This window comes from Heterocephalus glaber, unplaced genomic scaffold, assembly GCF_053883595.1.
Source record: "Heterocephalus glaber isolate CG9 unplaced genomic scaffold, H.glaber_assembly_v1.0 deba00001610, whole genome shotgun sequence".
Taxonomy (NCBI): domain Eukaryota; kingdom Metazoa; phylum Chordata; class Mammalia; order Rodentia; family Bathyergidae; genus Heterocephalus; species Heterocephalus glaber.
The window spans coordinates 11,672,178-11,691,222 of record NW_028258381.1 but is presented as its reverse complement, the minus strand read 5'-3'; the positions used below and the strand labels follow the sequence as shown (position 1 = coordinate 11,691,222).

General features: G+C 41.1%; 1 protein-coding gene across 1 annotated transcript in view; it reads left to right on the top strand.

The window, feature by feature from the left end:
• Spmip7 (sperm microtubule inner protein 7) overlaps window positions 1-19,045 on the top strand; it is a 42,465-nt gene that overhangs the window by 8,580 nt on the left and 14,840 nt on the right. Inside the window, 6 exon segments of the mRNA XM_087196523.1 lie at window positions 114-197; window positions 13,293-13,413; window positions 14,137-14,275; window positions 15,741-15,807; window positions 17,725-17,767; window positions 18,171-18,278. Of these exon segments, the coding sequence (XP_087052649.1) occupies window positions 114-197; window positions 13,293-13,413; window positions 14,137-14,275; window positions 15,741-15,807; window positions 17,725-17,767; window positions 18,171-18,278 (562 nt within the window).

The window sequence follows — 19,045 nt, the reverse complement described above, 5'->3', positions numbered from 1 at the left end:
TTGATAATCCATCAAAAAATCACCAACATCTAGTTTAATTCTCTAATACTAAATATTTCTGAGGGAAGAAGAAATTTGTTTTTAACCTGTGGCAATATGTTTTTGGTTTCCAGGTTGGACGAGTCCCGGGAAAGTGACTCCTTCACAACCTCACCATGGGCGGAGCCACATGGGTGCATTCCATGAGGAGGAAGCGTGTACGGTAAGATTTCCTCACCAGGTGATCTTATACAGTTTTTACAATTTGTGAGGTTGATATTTTACTGCCATAAGAAAAATAGCTTCTAGTAATGCGGTGCTTTTAACGTGCATACAGTGGCAGTCCCTCTCTTCGATCCCCTCTCCCTGCCATCCCTACAGTACTATAATGGAGCGGTGAGAGGAGATGCCTATGCAGCCACTCAGAGGCCTGCTTGGCAAGTGTGTCCTGCCACAGGGACAGGGAGTGGTGACCCTGCCAGCCTGGGGGCTGTGCCTGCCCACACTGCACACCTCAGATCTTGGCAAGTGGCAGATGGAACCCTTTGAGGAGCCCCAGCTGGCCTCCCTCTCACTTCTGCTCCCTGCCCTGTCCTGAACCTCTCTTGTCCTGCTCTCCTCTCCTCATCTCCCTTCAGCTGGGAGCTGTCCTACAGGAGATCCCTTGAATATCCACTCTGCCTGCTTCTCATCGAGGTAGCATGTGAGTCCCAAGAAAGGGAAGCCCACTGATCTTACAGGTCCCTTTGAGTCAGACGGTAAATAAAAGACAAAATGTACATCTATAGAATTTCTAAATTAAAGGATTACATTCTTACTCATGTTCCTATGTAGATTTGACAGTCTCTACACCCTTTATGTTTAAACCGGGACAATTGAGGACTCCTAAGGGACACACAGACATGAAAAGATTTTTTAAATAGCTTTATTGAGATACATTTGACATACCATAAAATCCACTCATTTAAAGTATATGACTTAATGTTTTTAGAATATCCACAGAATTATACAATCATCACCAGTGTCTAATTTTAGAACATGTTCATCACCTCCAAAGACACCCTATTATCAGTGAGAATATGAATGCATATTAAAGAATCAGCTTGCATATCTTGACATCTATAGATATTCCTTCCAAAATTGATCTGCCTGAGGGTTTTCCTCCAGTTACAGTGTCAGGTAGATGTCTTCTATTCCCACTTCTCCAGTCACAACAAGTCTGTCTAACTTTACCACGACGGACTATGGGAGCACACTTCCACATGCAGCAGCAGGCATGCTATGGCATACGGCTGTGGAATAGAGATCAAAGGGACTGTCATCAGGCCTCCTGAACCAAGATGCCATGCAGCCAGTGATAGGGTGCCATGTATTCCCTTGGCCTATTCGGTGTTCTTTTAGAAAGTCATGTTATTAGAATTGAGGGTAATTTGGCCTGTTTTGAGGCTCTTGTAAATGTGACTTCAAGGTAATTAAAATTTGTATTTCTTAATTGAACTTATTCCATATCCAAACTCATCAAAGGATTCATTGGTCTTGTAGGTAATACCTGGGAGAGCAAATCAAAGTGAACATTATAAAAAACTGAAGTCATCAGTGCCTATTTTCATCTAAGCTACAAATTCATGACAAGGCTACATGCTCTGAATGGCTACTTTAGAATTAAAGTTCTGAACTAGGTGCTTCTCAGGAGAAAGTTAAGTATAGGCTTTTTAATGACAGAAAATCAACCTATGTATTTTACTTCCAATAGGGGAAACTTAGTAACATGGACCAGTACTTCCAATGGCACAACTAAATTAATATTTACTTTTAAAGTATCCAGAGCTAATAAGACAGAGAAATCACTGGACTGAAAAAAAGACAAAAATTCTAAAATTCAGCCAAAAAAAAAAAAAATAGGGTTACTTTGACCTAGCAGGACTGTATTATTCTGAAAGAGGCAACTGAGAATTTGCTTTATCTGTGGGGCCATAGGAGTAAAAGATCAAAAGTTGAAGTTGTGAAAACCACACATTGCTTTGGGCTGGATAACCTAGAATCTTGCATGCTGGAAATAAGGAAAGGTCAACCCTGGCTTAATTGAAGTAAATGAGAAAACTTCAAGTCCTAAACTGGGATTCAGGTGATCCCAGAATGCTGTAATTTCCAAGAACCAGCCAGAGGCAAGTGAAATTGATCTTTGGAAGAACATAATAACTTATTAAGCCTCAAAGTATTTCTGTGAATAATTTTAATAATATAAAGTCATATCCTATTGACAGTAGTCAAACAAATAAATAGAAAGTTTACTATGAGTGAGAATCATGGAAATGAGAGAAAGCAGAAAGAGGAGAAAAAAGATGAGCTCCCAGTTTTCACAAATTATAAATTAGAAAATGTGAAAGTAAAAAATTGGGGAAATAGTAGTTCCAGAATTGAAAAACACAATACATAAAGAACTTGGTTGGTGAGTACAGCAGCGGACTAGACAACATTTAGCAAGAGAATTAGTGAATTAATAGATAAGGCAGAAGAAACCATATACAATGATGACAAATATACAAGAAGATGGAAAATACAGACGAGCCAAAAACATAGGAGGTGACCATGACAAAGAGGTTGTGCTCACTGGAAATCCCAGAAATAGAAAACAAAAGCTAGATATGCTGGTGTGGTCATTATACCTGTACTTATTTGGGGGTCTCTCTGAGGTGTCTTCTTGTGTTCTCTCTGGGAACCTGAGGCAAGGGATGGTTCCACACAGGTAAACTAAGGCCTGCAGCCACAGCAGCACTTCTGTCAGCATCAGCCCCAGCATCAATGACAATGGCAAGAATGTCTCTCCGGGAAAGAGAAACAAGGTGTGCAGGAAATGAGGCTGGAGAGAATCCGGAAATTTCAGAAGGTTTGCTTTCCACGCTGTGGGAATTCCACTATTGAAATTTTGATATCAGTAGCAGTCTTCTGTTTTGTTATCTTGTGGACTTAAAGAAATTCCAGGACCATGATGCACTTATGATACTGATGATACTGAAGAAGCCCACTGTAGTGATGAAAACATTTGATTAGGGCATCCGTATAATTCTGCTTCAGTGTCATAAGTCTTGTCAGGAGAATTTCTAAAACATCTACTATTAGAAGTAAGGATTCCTGTTGAATTTGATTTCAAGAACATACAGCAGACAGCAAAAGAAAGAAGACACAGTGGTAAGAAAACAGATACTAGAAAATGAAGATACACATCCAGGAGCTTATGTGGATGATAAATCTGAGAGTCTGGAATCGAAAATATTCAATAAATGAAAGATACATTAAAAACAACTTAAAGAACTACAATAAGAAAACACAAGAAGTGGTCTTTTAGAGAAAAATGCAGACTTGAATGAAAGATTATACTGTAATATACCAAGGTGATGAGGAATGAGGATGTGAACCACCAGAAAGTGAGAAGACATAAATTTCAGACACTGCTAAGGAAGATTTAAACACAAGTTCAGGAGGCATAATTGTCTCCCTGATGAAGAGCAGTAAAAGGGATAGATTTCGGACTCTGATGACTATTATTAGAGCCCCACTGACAGGACATCTCATTTACAGTGACACTTGGCACTGATTATATCCTCCCTGGTGTTTTCGCCAGCAAATATACTAGTTAAAAGAGTACTTTCCATATGTCTGTAATACTTAGTTAGTAAATTAGAAAAGTGCTTACAAATATTTCTGTGGAAGTCTGAAATGACCTTAATTTATTTAAATTATCTTTTGAGATACAAATAGGTGGAAAATTATATCTCAGGGCATCAAACAAAACATATAGACCTGTGTACAGTACTAAATGTTCCTTGAACATCGTTGTTCATACTGTTAGGCACTTGTGTAAGTGTTAGAAAATATGTAAGTTACTGGTGGTTAATATCAAGCTTGTATTGCATTGGACTCATTAAGTAATCTCCAGTAGCTTTAATATTGCATTGCTTTTATGAAACAGCCACTAAGGGCTCTCTGTTGGGATTGATTTGCAGTGTATAAAAAATTTCCATGGTCTTTCTGGCCACAAAGTGTGAGATATTTCCATTTGATTATTAGGCTCAAAATTGAAAGGATTTTACACTTCAAGAGATTTTCTACCCCTCCTCAACAAGCTGATAAGAAAAGCTGTAATTTTTCTGAATTGATGATCTTGCTGATACAGCATTGATATGCCAATACAACACTAATATTTATTTGAATAAGATGAATACAATTTGTGAATTCTAGAACACTTACATATATTTTGTTTGTTTGTTTTTGGGTTTTTTTTCCAGTACAGGGGATTGAACTCAGGACCTTGCGTTTGCAAGGCAGGCACAGTGCCACTGAGCTAAATCCCTCGCCCACCGCTTACATATTTTTAAAGAAATAATATAATAAAACATTAATGAATAAAAGTAAGTTTTGCTGGATATTTTTCATACAATCATTTATAGAATTCTGTAAATTGAGGATCAATTATACTGCTGTCAATTTAAATGTTTTTATAATATCAACTATCCAAACAAATGAAACATATTTGCAATCATATACCAAAAGTGTAGGGAATGTAAAAGTATTAATTATTACTAGTAATAATTAATGAATAATACAAGTATTAATTTTGTAATTTGTAAGAGCACTAAAATCAGAAAAACAATAAACAACCCTGACACGATTGATGGAATAGTGGAAATTTATCCAAGAAAAGCAAGAAAGAGACAAAGGCATGTGGGGTATATTAAGTAATGGTTTTAAACATATGTAATCAGTTATTTTACATATACATTCTTAAATGTTCCGGATCAAAGATTTTCATCTAGGCAGACTGCTACACGCCTATAATCTCAGCACCTAGGGAAGCTAAGGTGGGAGTATTTCAACTCTGAGTCCTACCTGGGAAACTTGAATGGATTCTGTTTCAAAATAAAAAATTAAAATAAAAAGGATGGAGATGTATTTCAGGGATAAAGTATCTCCCTGGATTCTACTCCCAGTACAAAACAAAATTTAAGATCTATCATCAGAATGAAGTAAAACACGAATATGCTACTATGTACTACTTACTAAAAGCTAGAGTTCACAGAATGTTTACAAGAAAAATTATGGGAAAAAGACATATAAACCTATGATTATACCACTTTCAAGGAGCATATACTGTGTCATAAAATAAAGTTTACACAAATTGCAAATATTTAAAATCATATAGAGTACATTCTTTGACCACAAGGCCATAATGACAGAAAAAAGCACCTTTGCAATCATGTATATGGAAATGTAAAAATATGTTTATCAATAAGTCACAGGCCAAAGAAGAAATTGTAAGGGAAACTAGAAAATATTCTTATCGGTATGATGAGAAATGTTCTAGTAAAATGTGTAGAATGCGACTACAGTCAAGGCTGAAACACAATACACAGCATTCAGTGTGTGTGTGATTACAGAGAAAAACAAAACAGTTTTTGTTTGAGCAAACCCAATCTCAAGATGAGCGAAGAACATGAAAAATAACTACAAGAAAGTAGGGTGAAGGAAAAACTTAATTTAGAAATGGAAACTAGAGAATACCAAAATCAGAAGTTGGGTTAAAAAAAAATTGGTAAATATCTGCTGAGACTGATCAGGAAGAGCAAAAGACATAACTTTTGAGGAGCCAAATATAACAGTGTCTGAAAAAAAAAAATTATTGCTACCCTAAACCCTTAAGAGCAACGCACAAAAAGAAAAACAATACTGAATAAGAAAGACACGTTTAACATAGCTAGACAACAGAGAAGTCCCAACCTTCGAATTATTACAAGTAAAAATAAAAATAAAACACAAAATCCTGATAAGTCATGCTCCCAACAGAAATCTTTTGTGGTAAAAAAGAGCAGTCTTGGGGAAATTACACGGTAGAGACAAGAGGGCTTAGAATAAGCCTGAATTGATCTGAAAGCCACCAATAGGAGGATAAAATACACTAAGCCTACAGGGAAGGGATCAAAGTGCAGGATTTGAGATAAACAGTCACGGAAAGGCGAAAGGCCTTGACCATACAGGAAGAGAGAGCGTCAGAAGGAGAAAGAGTTGCCCATGGTGGTTGGGTGGTGAAGGAAAAGAGGGCTGTTTGTGATCCTAAAGGGCAGAAGAAAATAAAATAATTGGCAGCCACACAATTCCTCCAGCGACCACCACCACCAGCAACAAAATATTACTAAAGAAACTGTGCTGTCTGACACCTATAGAAGGCGTAATTGAGTTGAGAATATTGTAAACCACATGAAATCCATACACTGAATGGAAGGTGGAACAAATCGGTAAAGAGATGGAAATAGGGCCGGGGATTTAGCTCAGTGGTGCCGCTGGCTGCCTCCCGAGCGCAAGGTCCCGAGTTCGATCCCCGGTACGAGAGAGAGAGAGAGAGAGAGAGAGAGAGAGAGAGAGAGGCGAGAGAGGAGAGAGATAAATAGAAAACAAGAATTAAAACACTCCAGTGAATAAAATTAGCCCCTGTTCAATTACAACAGAAAAAAGTATAATGCAGCACTCCAAATGGATAAGTATTATGAAGAGTTATGAAAAGTTGCCTTTGTACAGAAATTTTAAAATGAAAATGAGTACCATGGTCAGTGAAAAAATATAAGAAATAAATTTTATGCTAGGACATAATACTTAGTTACCTGGTACCAAGGAAAAAGAGGCTAAAATTTTATTTTTATTTTTTTAATTAATTAAGTTTATTGGTACAATTTAGATATACATAATGATCACATTCATCATAGGAAATTTGTACCTGTACATGATTTATCTTGATTCTTCTTCTCCCATTCCCTTCCCCTCCCTTCAACCTCACACTGGAATTACATAAGTTATTTCAGAAAATGAAAGAGCATACCTTTCAGTTAGTTTTAAGAGCCTGACTTCACCTAATAACAAAACCAGATAAGGATACTACCAAAAAGAGGAAATTACAGACTGATATTCCTCATGCACACAGATACACATAACCTTACCAAATCAAAACCCTAACTTACAGGAAGTATGATATGTATAACATGATCAAGTGAAATTAATCTGAAGAATATATTCATTTAACATTTAAAAATCAGTGAAATTTAACGTACTGACCAAATGAAGGAGAAAACTGATTATTTAGCCTTGATGAAAATTTTAAAAGTACAATAAACAGGTTTAAATACAGTCTAGAAACCAGTGAAAAAGGAAATGACAAATAGGAAGTTGATGGCATACACATGAAAGTTAGAGATGAAGTGATATGAAAATTAGGAAACTTGGGGCATGGGTAAAAAGTCCCATATTTGCCTGGTAGGAAATTTTTTAAAAGGTGATGGGAAATAAAGAGTGTCCATTGACAATAAAGAGATAAAAGACATGAATTCTTGGATTGGAGAAACATTGCAAATCCTACACCAGATGAACATGTCCCCTTTGGAAGAAATTATATTAAAACTAGAAAAGACAAGATAATATACAAACTACAACCAGATAGGGGGAAAACACATAACTGGAAAGTTATGCTCAATACAATTTTGAAAGGCAACACTACAATTTGGAAGTTAATTAGATTTATTTGTTATTAGAGAACCATAACTGTTGAAGTAGAATTCTAAGCCAGTTGGATTACTCAAAAGTGAGGGTTAGTTCACATCTTTGAAAGCATTACTGAAAACTGAACTTCAACAAAGAAAATGGAACCACAGAGGCAGGTCTGTGCACATCCTACCGAGGTCCCAAGTCAAGTGGAAGACACCAAATCAGCCCGCGCCCGGGCAACAATCCACTGCATCCCCCACCCCGCACTGCTCTGTACAGCCACCTGGTTCCACACTACAAAGACACAGAGGACATCGGACCACCAGACCACTGTACTGAGTCCCACTGCTCCCAACCCAGAGGTAGGGGCTTCTGAGCTGCCGTCCCACTGCTCCTGGTCCAGAGGAAGGGGCTTTCTGGCCACCATCCTTCCCGCTGCTCCCAACCCAGAGGAAAGGGCTTTTGGGCCACCTTCTGTTCCGCTGCTCCTGGCCCAGAGGAAGGGGCTTCCAGGCCACCATCCCTCTCACCACTCCCAGCCCAGAGGTAGGGTTTTCTGAGCTGCCATCCCACTGCTCCTGGACCAGAGGAAGGGGCTTCCCAGCCACCATCACTCCCGCTGCTCCCAGCCCACAGGAAAGGGCTTTTGGATCACCATCCCTACCGCTGCCCATGGCCCCTGTTCCACCTCTCCCAGCTCAGAAGAGGTAATCCGTGCAGGCGTCAACAGCCCCCCTACCAGTCGAAATGAGAAAACACATAAATAAGTCTCAAAACCAGACTCCCAGATCACCTACAGCAACCCCAAAGATAAATGAGATGGAACACTCTGATACTCAACCACCTGGACCCACTGAACTGGCAACAAAAGGGGATCTGGAAAAAATGAAATCAGAAATAATTTCTCAGATAACAGGAGAAATTGTGCCCCTAGTGCAAGACATGATTAATAAATCTAGAGAGGAGCTCAGGAACATGATGGAATCCCAACACCAGAAACAAATGAAATCCATAAAACAGATGCAAATAGATTTCCAGGACATGAAAAACTTCATTGAAAGTCTACACAGCAGAATGAGCCAATGTGAGGATGGAATTTCAGATATAGAAGATAAGATTGCAATTAGTGACCAGGAAAAGAAAAATTGCTTCAAAATTATAAAGGAACATGAGAAATCACTCCAGCAGCTGCTAGATGATGCAAACAAGAATAACATAAGACTGATTGGAGTCAATGAAGTAGCAGGAGAGAATGCAGATGACATAAAAGATCTCTTCACAGAAATAATGGCAGAAAACTTCCCAAGCAGGGGAAAAGAGCTTGACATACAGATAAGTGAAGCACATAGGACTCCAAATAGCCTTGATCAAAAAAAAATCTGCACATAGGCATATAATTGTTAAGATTCCAGAAACTCAACAGAAGGACAAAGTTCTACATGCAGTTAGAGTAAAGAAACAAATCACATACAAAGGAAAGCCCATCAGAATCACAGGAGACTTTTCAACACAAACTATCGAGGCAAGAAAAGCTTGGAGTGACATATTCCAAGCCCTAAAGGAAAACAGCCTCCAACCCAGATTGATGCACCCTGCAAAATTATCTTTCAAAATGGATGGAGAAATAAGATACTATGATGACAAAGAGCACCTTAGGAACTTTGTGAATACCAAACCAGCACTCCAAAGAATTTTACACAATATCCTAGGAACAGATATTGAGGATCACAACCCCAGGAAGCAAAGCAGAATGAACCCATCGGGCATGACAAGAAATTACATGTAAAGGGGGAGAACCCAACAAAAAGAAAAAATCATGGCAATGACAAGTCAATATGTTTCAGTTATAACCATCAATGTTAATGGTCTCAATTCACCAATCAAAAGAAATGGACTGGCAGAATGGGTCAAGAAGCAAAATCCAACAATATGCTGCATACAAGAAACACACTTAAATCAAAATGAAACTCATAGACTGAAAGTTGAAGGGTGGAAAACAATACTCCATGCAACAGGAACCCCCAAAAAAGCAGGAGTAGCTATCCTCTTTGCAGATCAAGCAGATTTCAAACCAACACTGATGAAGAGAGACAAAGAAGGACACTACATCCTTGTAAAGGGAAGAATCCAAGAGGAAGAGATGACAATCATAAATATCTATGCACCAAACACTAGTGTGCCCAACTATATAAAACAAATACTAACAGACATGAAAAGTCATATATGCACTAATACAATTGTAATGGGGGACCTCAACACCCCACTGTTACCAACAGATAGATCAACTAGACTAAAAATAAGTAATGAAATACTAGAACTCAATTGAACTCTTGAACAAATGAACAGATGTTTACAGAATGTTCCACCCCACAAAATCAGAATACACATTCTTCTCAGCTGCACATGGGTCATTCTCCAAAATAGACCACATACTCACACATACAACATGTTTAAGTAAGTGCAAAGGAATTGAAGTTATCCCCTGTATATTATCAGACCATAGTGCAATGAAATTGGAGATCCATAGCAAAAGAAACTCAAAAAATTTCATAAACATGTGGAAATTGAACAACACACTTCTGAATAACCAATGGGTCACAGAGGAAATTAAAGAAGAAATCAGACAGTTCCTTCAATTAAATGACAGTGACAATACAACATATTGGAATCTATGGGACATAATGAAAGCAGTCTTACAAGGGAAATTCATAGCAGTGAATATGCATATTAGGAAAACAGAATGAGCCCAATTAAACAACCTGATGCTGAACCTCAAGCTTCTAGAAAAAGAAGAGCAGGATAACCCCAAAGCTCATACAAGGGAGGAAATTATAAAGATCAGAGGAGAAATCAATGCAATGGAGACTAAGAGAATGATACAAAAAAAATCAATGAAGCCAAGAGTTGGTTCTTTGAAAGAATCAACAAAATTGACAAACCCTTAGCCAAATTTGTCAGAAAAAGGAAAGAAAAGGCCCAAGTCCATGCAATTAGGAATGAAAAGGGTGAAATTACAGCAGACCCAGCAGAAATTCAGAGGATCATCAATACCTACTTCCAGAACCTATACGCCAATAAGATGGACAACAGAGAAGAAATGGACAGATTCCTAGACACATATGAATTACCGAAGTTGAACGAAGAAGACCTAGAAATTCTGAACAACCCAATATCAACCAATGAAATTGAAAATGTAATTAAAAACTTATCAACTAAGAAAAGCCCAGCCCTGATGGCTTCACTGCTGAATTCTATAAGACATTTAGAGAGGAACTGCTGCCACTACTGTTTAAACTCTTCAAGGAAATTGAAAGGGAAGCAATACTCCCAAATTCACTCCTGGAAGCAAGCATCACCTTGATCCCCAAAGCAGAGAAAGACCCAACCAAAAAGGAGAACTATAGGCCAATCTCACTAATGAACATAGATGCAAAAATCCTTAATAGGGTAATGGCAAACAGAATGCAGAAGATCATCAAGAAGATCATACACCCTGATCAAGTGGGATTCATCCCAGGGATGCAGGGATGGTTCAATATACACAAATCAATCAATGTAATACACTATATCAATAGAGCCAAGGACAAAAACCATATGATTATCTCCATAGACGCAGAAAAAGCATTTGACAAAATCCAACATGCATTTATGATAAAAACCCTACAAAAAAATTGGAATAGATGGTCGCTACCTCAAACTGATAGAAGCCATCTATGAAAAACCAACAGCCAATATCATACTAAATGGTCAAAAACTGAAATCCTTCACACTAAAATCAGGAACAAGACAAGGATGTCCACTATCACCACTCTTGTTCAATATAGTTCTGGAAACATTAGCTACAGAAATTAGACAAGAGAAAGAAATAAAAGGAATAAAGATAGGAAATGAAGAAGTCAAATTGTCATTATTTGCAGATGACATGATACTCTATATAGAAGACCCCAAGATCTCCACCAAAAGACTTCTAGACTTAATAACCAAATTCAGTCAAGTAGCTGGTTACAAGGTCAACACACAAAAATCAATAGCTTTCTTCTACCCAAATGACAGACTCACTGAGAGAGAAATAGGGCAAATAATTCCATTTACAATAGCATCCAAAAAACTGAAATACCTAGGAATCAACCTAAGGAAAGGAATCAAAGACCTCTTCTCTGAAAACTATAGCACTCTGAAAAGAGAGATTGAAGATGATATCAGAAAATGGACAGACATCCCCTGCTCCTGGGTAGGAAGGATTAATATAGTGAAAATGGCCATACTTCCAAAACTGCTATATAGATTTAATGCAATTCCAATTGAGATCCCAGCAGCATACTTCATAGACCTTGAGAAAACAATCCAAAAATTCATTTGGAACAAGAAGAGACCCAGAATAGCAAAAGCAATTCTAGGTAACAGAGACATGGCAGGGGGTATCACAATCCCCCACCTGCAACTATACTACAAAGCTACTGTAATAAAAACAGCATGGTACTGGCAAAGAAACAGACCTGAGGACCAGTGGAACAGATTAGAAGATGCAGATACAATGCTATACACACTCAGCCATCTCATCTTTGATAAAGGAGCCAAACACCCTCACTGGAGGAAAGATAGCCTCTTTAATAATGGTGCTGGAAAAATTGGGCTTCAACTTGCCAAAGATTAAAACTAGACCTATATCTCTCACCATGCACTAAACTAAAATCAAAATGGATCAAAGATCTAAATATTAAAATAGAAACTCTGAACCAGTTGGAACAGAGGTTAGGTAGAACCCTTGGAGACATCAGTGTAGGAAAACATTCTATGAACAAAACCTCAGTTACCTGTGAACTAGCACAAACAATCAGCAAGTGGAATCTCTTCTTATTAAAAGGCTTCTGCACAACAAGAGAAACCACCAGCAGTGTGAAGAGACAACCCACAATGTGGGAAAAAATCTTCACCTTCTCTTCCTCAGACAAAGGTCTACTATCTTGAATCTATAAAGAATTTAAAAAGATCAGACCTCCCAAATTTAAAGACCCAATCCGAAAATGAGCATCTGAAATGAACAGACATTTCTCAGACAAAGAAGTAGAAATAGCAAATAAATACATGAAAAAATGTTCAACATCACTGGTCATTTGAGAGATGCAAATGAAAACAATGCTGAGATTCCACTTCACTCCAGAAAGAATGGCTGCTATTATGAAATCAACCAATAACGCAGGTGGCGCAAGTCTGAGAGAAAACTCAGGGCGGCTTTAGAGATGTTGAATGTGAAAATGTTGGAGTGGGCAATGGGATAAACAGACCTGAAGCTCTGGAGAGACGCCTACTAGAGAGACACACCCAGGTTCTAGAGCTTGTAGAGGCCATGGCTGAATGAGGACACTAAAGGAGAATGCAGAGTCCTAGCATCCCTACATTAGAAAGTGAGGAAAGAGCAGGTACAGCAGAAGAAACTGAGGCAGGAGGCACACGAACAGCACCAGAGTCTGGAAGTGGAAGGCTGTTCAGAGAGCTCTCCAGGGAGGGCAGAGCGGTGAAGTGTTTCATGCCATGCTAGGTCAAGGAAGGGGCCCAAGATGGATGAGCAGATTGATCTGCAGAATGAGACTGCAGCAGAGTGACAAGGAGAAGCTGGACTCAGGCTCAGCAGGAGGTATGGGTGGAGAGGAGAGAAGCAGTAGCTGGGGAATAGGGAAGACCAGGGTGTGTGGACCCCAGAGCCCCTGTGCGGCCCAAGGTCCTTTCCCTTCGCATGCGGAGCTCCAAGGCACATGTTGCATTTCAACTTCGCTTTCCCATTCCAGCTCAAAGTGCTCAGATAACTGTACTTCATGGGATGGTTGCAGCCCTGTCCCACACTCAGGAGTTGTACAGTTTAGTGGCTGCATGGGGAAAAGTGGGAATGCTGCCGACTCTGAAAGGGAGGTAATTTGAACTTGAGTCCTGACTTTGACCATTAATAGCTGAGTGACCTTAAGCAAGCAAAATCAATTTCCAAAGCCATCATTTATTTATAAATTAATGGTCTTCTGGCCTAGCTGTGAAAGTCAAATGAAATTTTTTTGGAAATTAACATTCATGTGAGTATATGCATTAGTTTTCCACTGCTGTGTGACCAATTTCCCCGAGCTTGGTGACTATTGTTACCGCTCAGGCTGCAGGTCAGAGCTGGCCCCAGGAGGTCATTATCAGGAGTCTCCAGGTTGGAATGAAGGTGTCTTCTGAGCTGGCCTCTCATTTTCTAAGATCATTTAGATGCTTGACAAAATCGCAGCTATGGGAGTCATGAATTTTGCTCTTTCAAGGGTGGCCAACGAGCATCTGCTGCTGTTCTTCAGCCCTGTGTAGGATTGGCTTGCTGAACCAGGTCCACGCGGGATGACCCATCTTTTGAGGAACGCAGGCTCAGCTGATTAGAGACCTTACTTATTGGAGCTGAGTCCTACACGGGAACACTCCACAGGGAGCCCTTCAGTGCTCCTGGCTGCTCAGTCTGGGGAGGGAGGGCCCCCAAGGTGCAGATACTAAGGGGCAGGGATCCAGCATCATCTTAGGGTCATGCTTATCACAGTATATGATGTGTTGTTCTGAGCTTTAACAACCAAATGTGTGCTCTGCCTAAAATGTCCTCATGTAATAATTTCCCAGAGCATATGAAGTTGTTCCTTGGGATATGATGCTGCTGCCAAAACTTGATCCAGAAGAAACAACAGTAGAAAAGGCTGCTGACCTCATCTCACAGAGCTGCACCCTGAAAAGATATGAAAGCACCCCAGCCATCACCCAGGTCAGTGAGGGCCCAGAGGCACCATGCACCCCTCACTGTACTCGGACTCAACCCAAAGCTCTACGCCCCGATGATACTCGATTGTCCAAAACTGCACAGGAGTCGAAGTCCCATAATCACGAAAGTCACTGATCACTGCAAATTCTTCAACATTCTCCATGCTAAAAATGCTTGCTTATTTAAAGATGAGCTCTTTCCCAGAGCAAATTGCAATGTCTTTATGTTTAGCATGGCAGAAGAAAGAGGAAACAATGGAGGACACAGATAGCAGCGGGTAACGTAGGCCAGAGCATCTGGGAAGGGGCAGATGGAGGACTTAGCTCTGCACTCCCCAAGGCAGACCAGAGCACACTGAGGGTCAGATTGCTCTCTGTCATCTCATCATGGGACCCAGCAGAGCATCCTGAGCTGTCGGGAGAGAGGCCCCTTCTTTTCATTTCCAAATACTGAGATTTCATCCTGTGGAGTACTGAGACCATGCAACAGCTGGAATACCTGTTTTGAAAGTGTATCAGTCATGCTGGCCCACTGATTAAACCCATCATTTTTACAAAATACAATCCATGCCCCTCGACAGGAGGCACACCTGGTGTTTGCCCACAGCCTACTCCTCACCTGTTTCCCCGACCCTCGCTGTTCCCCTCTTTCTCCATCCAACTTCTGCCCATGGCATCTCATCTCCTCTCCTCTAACCTTCTCCCCAGGCCCCAAGTCCACCGCACCCTGTGTCAAGCCCAACTCCTGCAAACAGTGTCCCTCCTCCCTCCTTGATCCCTGGCCTTGGGGCTGCATCGCAAGCATTCTCAGGCACATGCTGCCTCAGGTTCTCCGCTCTGTGCTTGCAGGGCAATTTCAGGGTCCACTGCCTCCCTCGGCCTTGGAGCCACATCACCCTGCACAAGAGTCTGCTTCCGCTGTCAGGTGACTTCTCATAATGACCTCTGAACACACAGAGCCCATGGGACTAAAAAGGAAGCCAGTCTCATCAAAACACACTATAAACACGGGTCCCAGCAAGGCACAAGAGCCCCAGATTGAGAAGCCCCTGTTATCTTCTAAAACATCTTCTGCTTTTACAGAGAAAAATGACAAAAAGAGAGGGAAAACATGGCTTTTGTAAGACTCACCCTTGGAATTTTCATGTAGGAATTAAAATCAGTTAAAAGATTTAAAAATATGTCCCATGCCATCTATGTTTTAAGGATCTCACAGGTGCTTCAATGTATTTTTAAATCTTGAGAAAACTTGGTAAGCCCACTATTTCCTTGGTGTACAAAGTCTTTCCCAGGCAGGAAGCTCGGAGGCTGAGGCGGCAGCAATGGGGCAGGTGCAGCTGTGAGCAGGGAGGCTGCACTTGGGAGGTGCGCAAGCCGGGGTGCCAGCGTGCTGGGATCGGGAGGAGCAGCACTGCACCCTGGAGTCACAGCCTCTTCACTCGCCTCCCGCTGGGTCCTTCTGCCTCCAGGTGGTTGGCGGACTGGGGGACAGGTTTCAGACGAGGCCGTTCTTCCCATCCAGCAAGCCGATCACTTTGTAAGTTTGCATCTCCTCTCGAGGTTTCTCACTCTGGAGTAGTTGGCACTGAGAATCTGACCTCGCCGTGGTCAGATGGGAGAAGAGGGTCCCAGGCTCCAGCCCGGCACCCCAGGGCGGGAAGCTGCCCTGGTCCCTCGCCACGTGCTCAGTGTCTTTCTCCTCCTTAGATTTAGACCGCTAAGTGTACCGTGCCCATGTTGAAATCCGGAGTGCTTTATAAACAACTCCATGTGGACAGTCACGGTATTGCAGTCTTCCATGGGCTTCACATAGAATACACTGCAAGGTTTCTCTATCCACTTCGTATCACACAGTTATTTCATGTTCTGTTAATGGCAGAAACCATGGCTTTACTGCTACAACTTCCCCATGGGCTATTTTGTGCATTGTTTTAAAAAACGAAAAGGTCACCATTTGGTCTATTTTTCTTTTGACCCAAATTGCCATTTCTTTTTACTTTTTAAATTAATTTTAAATATTTCATATGTACAAAAACATATAAATGGGCCAGGGATTTAGCTCAGAGGTTCTGCTGCTTGCCTTGCAAGTGAAAGTTCCCAAGTTGGATCCCTGGTACATATATATCCGAGTCTGTGTATCTGAACTGAGTGCGGTGATACACACCTGTACAGCACTCTGGGAGGCTGAGGCAGGAGGATCACAAGAGTGACCCCAACCCAGGCAACTTAGTGAGACTCTGACTCAAACTAAAAAAGGGCTGGGGATGTAGCTGTTAGGTTCAATCTTCAGTGCTGACAGAAATCTGTGTAGCTTCTTTCTCTCTTTAGAAATAAAATGTCCACACAACAGGAGCCCCATTCTGCAGCCCTCCCAAGCACATACGCCTCCTCGGGGACCATGGCTGTTATGGATTTGATGTTTCATACCTTCATGCATGCGTTTAGTCCTTTAGACAATACTGTGAACCAACAGGCAGTAAGGGTTCTTTGCTCCACATGAAGTGTGAATGTACAGGACCCTAATCAAGACTGCCTACCTGCAGAGTTTACACAGAGAGACAGTATGGAGAACACCGCATCTGGTGAAGGCACTCACACTTGATTGAGACAGATTTAAAGCTACTTTGCAAGATTTTTGATTCCCTGGGTTCCATCCCCAGTACTGAAAAAGAAAAAAGATTATTTAAAATATCTTTTGGTCGAATGTGGAAAACATTCCAACTGAGGCTTCAGAATATAAACTAGTGGTAAAATTAATATGAAAGATTAAAGCATTAAAAATGTTAAGATCTTCACATATACAGGAAGCAAGAATTGTTGATAGTCCCACTGAAATCTTTTTTTTAAAAGATGTTGATTTTTGATATTAATTCTTAGTTCATGTCATGTAATAAAGGAGCAAATTGCCAACCAAAACAGTAGACATCATTGCATTTATAGTTTCATTTTTGCTGATAAATCAGCTGGTGAATGAAAGCTTAGTCTTCTGTAGCTCAGAACTCTTGACTCTGCTCCTGGGAAATGCACTTCCAGGAGCCTACATAAAAATATATATATGAATGTTTATAACAGCCATATTTGTAATCCACAAAGTCTAGAAATAACCATCATGCCATTTAGCAGGTAAATGGAGGAACATACTAGAGTATGCCCATTCAGTGGAGTACTACTCAGCACAGAAAAAGAATAAACCCAGCAAACAAAGGCAGGGAGAGATTTTAAACACATTTTCAATGAAAGCAGCCAGATCCAAAAGGTTATGCATTGTACATTTCCATTTATATCACATTCTGAAAAAGCCAAAAGTATATCTTTAAATTATTTCTAAAATCACATACTTTTTAAGGCCAGTGAGAAATGTCTAAAGACTTAATTTTGGTTAGATGGGTATTTTAAGAATCTGGTATTTATTAACAATACTCAGTAACCCAGTTGCCCCTATTTTCTCTCTAATCGTGAGTCCGAGTTCAAGAAGTCAATACATCCCTCTCTACACGTGAGTACTGTTTCTCAGGGCTGCAGGCAGCAGAAGCCTTTCTGAGTCATAGCCGCTCCCAGCACCCATGTTTATAGCCTGCTCCCAGGGCCTACGCTGGTGCACGGTGCACGTCTGATGCCAGGAGCGCCATCAAACGTTGGTCACAAAGATGTTGATTAAATGAGAGGGGGAGTCACGTTTTCCTATTTTCCTAAATGTGTTATTTGATGAAGTAGAATATGTGGTGCTGCTACTGGAGCCGTCAGCCAGAGAAAGTCTCAGGTCTGGGAGACTCTCAGGGTGGCATTTGCCCTTGGCATCTTCCTCTTCTGTCATTTTGTAGTTCGGTCCCTGACAGGCAGGGTTTCAGTTTCCTCCTGGCCTCTTAAGGACTCAATGCCCTCTTTCTTTTCTCCCACAGTGGCCACGTCCTGACGGCCGACACCGACGCTGTGGACAACCCGGGCCGGGACCCCGCATCCTTGGCCCGGCCGAGGCGATCGGAGCCGCTGTACACGGACACGAGTCGGTGAGTCCCCTCGCTTACTCTGTCCATCGGGATGACATGTGGGGATAGGCTTCATTACGAGGGAAGGGATAAGCACAGGGGCCTGGCCAGTGACCACTGAGGTCACGGATTCCAGTCATCTCAGCACCCTGGAGGTCGAGGCAGGAGGATTCCAAGTTTGAGCCTAGTCTGGGCAACTTAGTGATTTAGTGAGACCCTGACTCAAATAAGTAAATACCGGGGCTGAGGATGTGCCTCAGTGTGAAGGCCCTGAGTTCAGTCCCCCACATTGGAAAAAAATCACCTGGCTAGTTTTTTAATGTGTTGTAGGAAGAAACATTCTAGTAGTTTTAGGGACTCACCCATGGGCTTTTCGAAAGCCACCTCACTCTGTGAGCTGGGTTTTGTTCATCTGACAACCGTGGCACAGAAGACCACCACTCAGGTAGGGCAGGGCCAGCAGATTTAATGTTTCGGTCAGCAGTGACATGGCTGACCCACGACAGGTCACTGTCAAGTTGGCAAAGCTGGCTGCTTCTGCAGAAGGACTCATGTGTGTTTGGTGCTAGAATCCTGCCTTCCAGAGCACCAGGAAGGCCTTGCCCGGGGAGGGCCGGTAACACCTGCCCAGGGAGGCCCTGAAAAGAGATCTGAATCCCCCAGAACTGAGCCATATCAATTCTGCACCATCCTAAGGGAGGAGCCTGGTCCAGCCCTGAGTAGCTGGGCATCCCCCATATGTTGTGTTGTAAAGCTGTATTTACTGTTCATGTCTACCGTGAGTACAT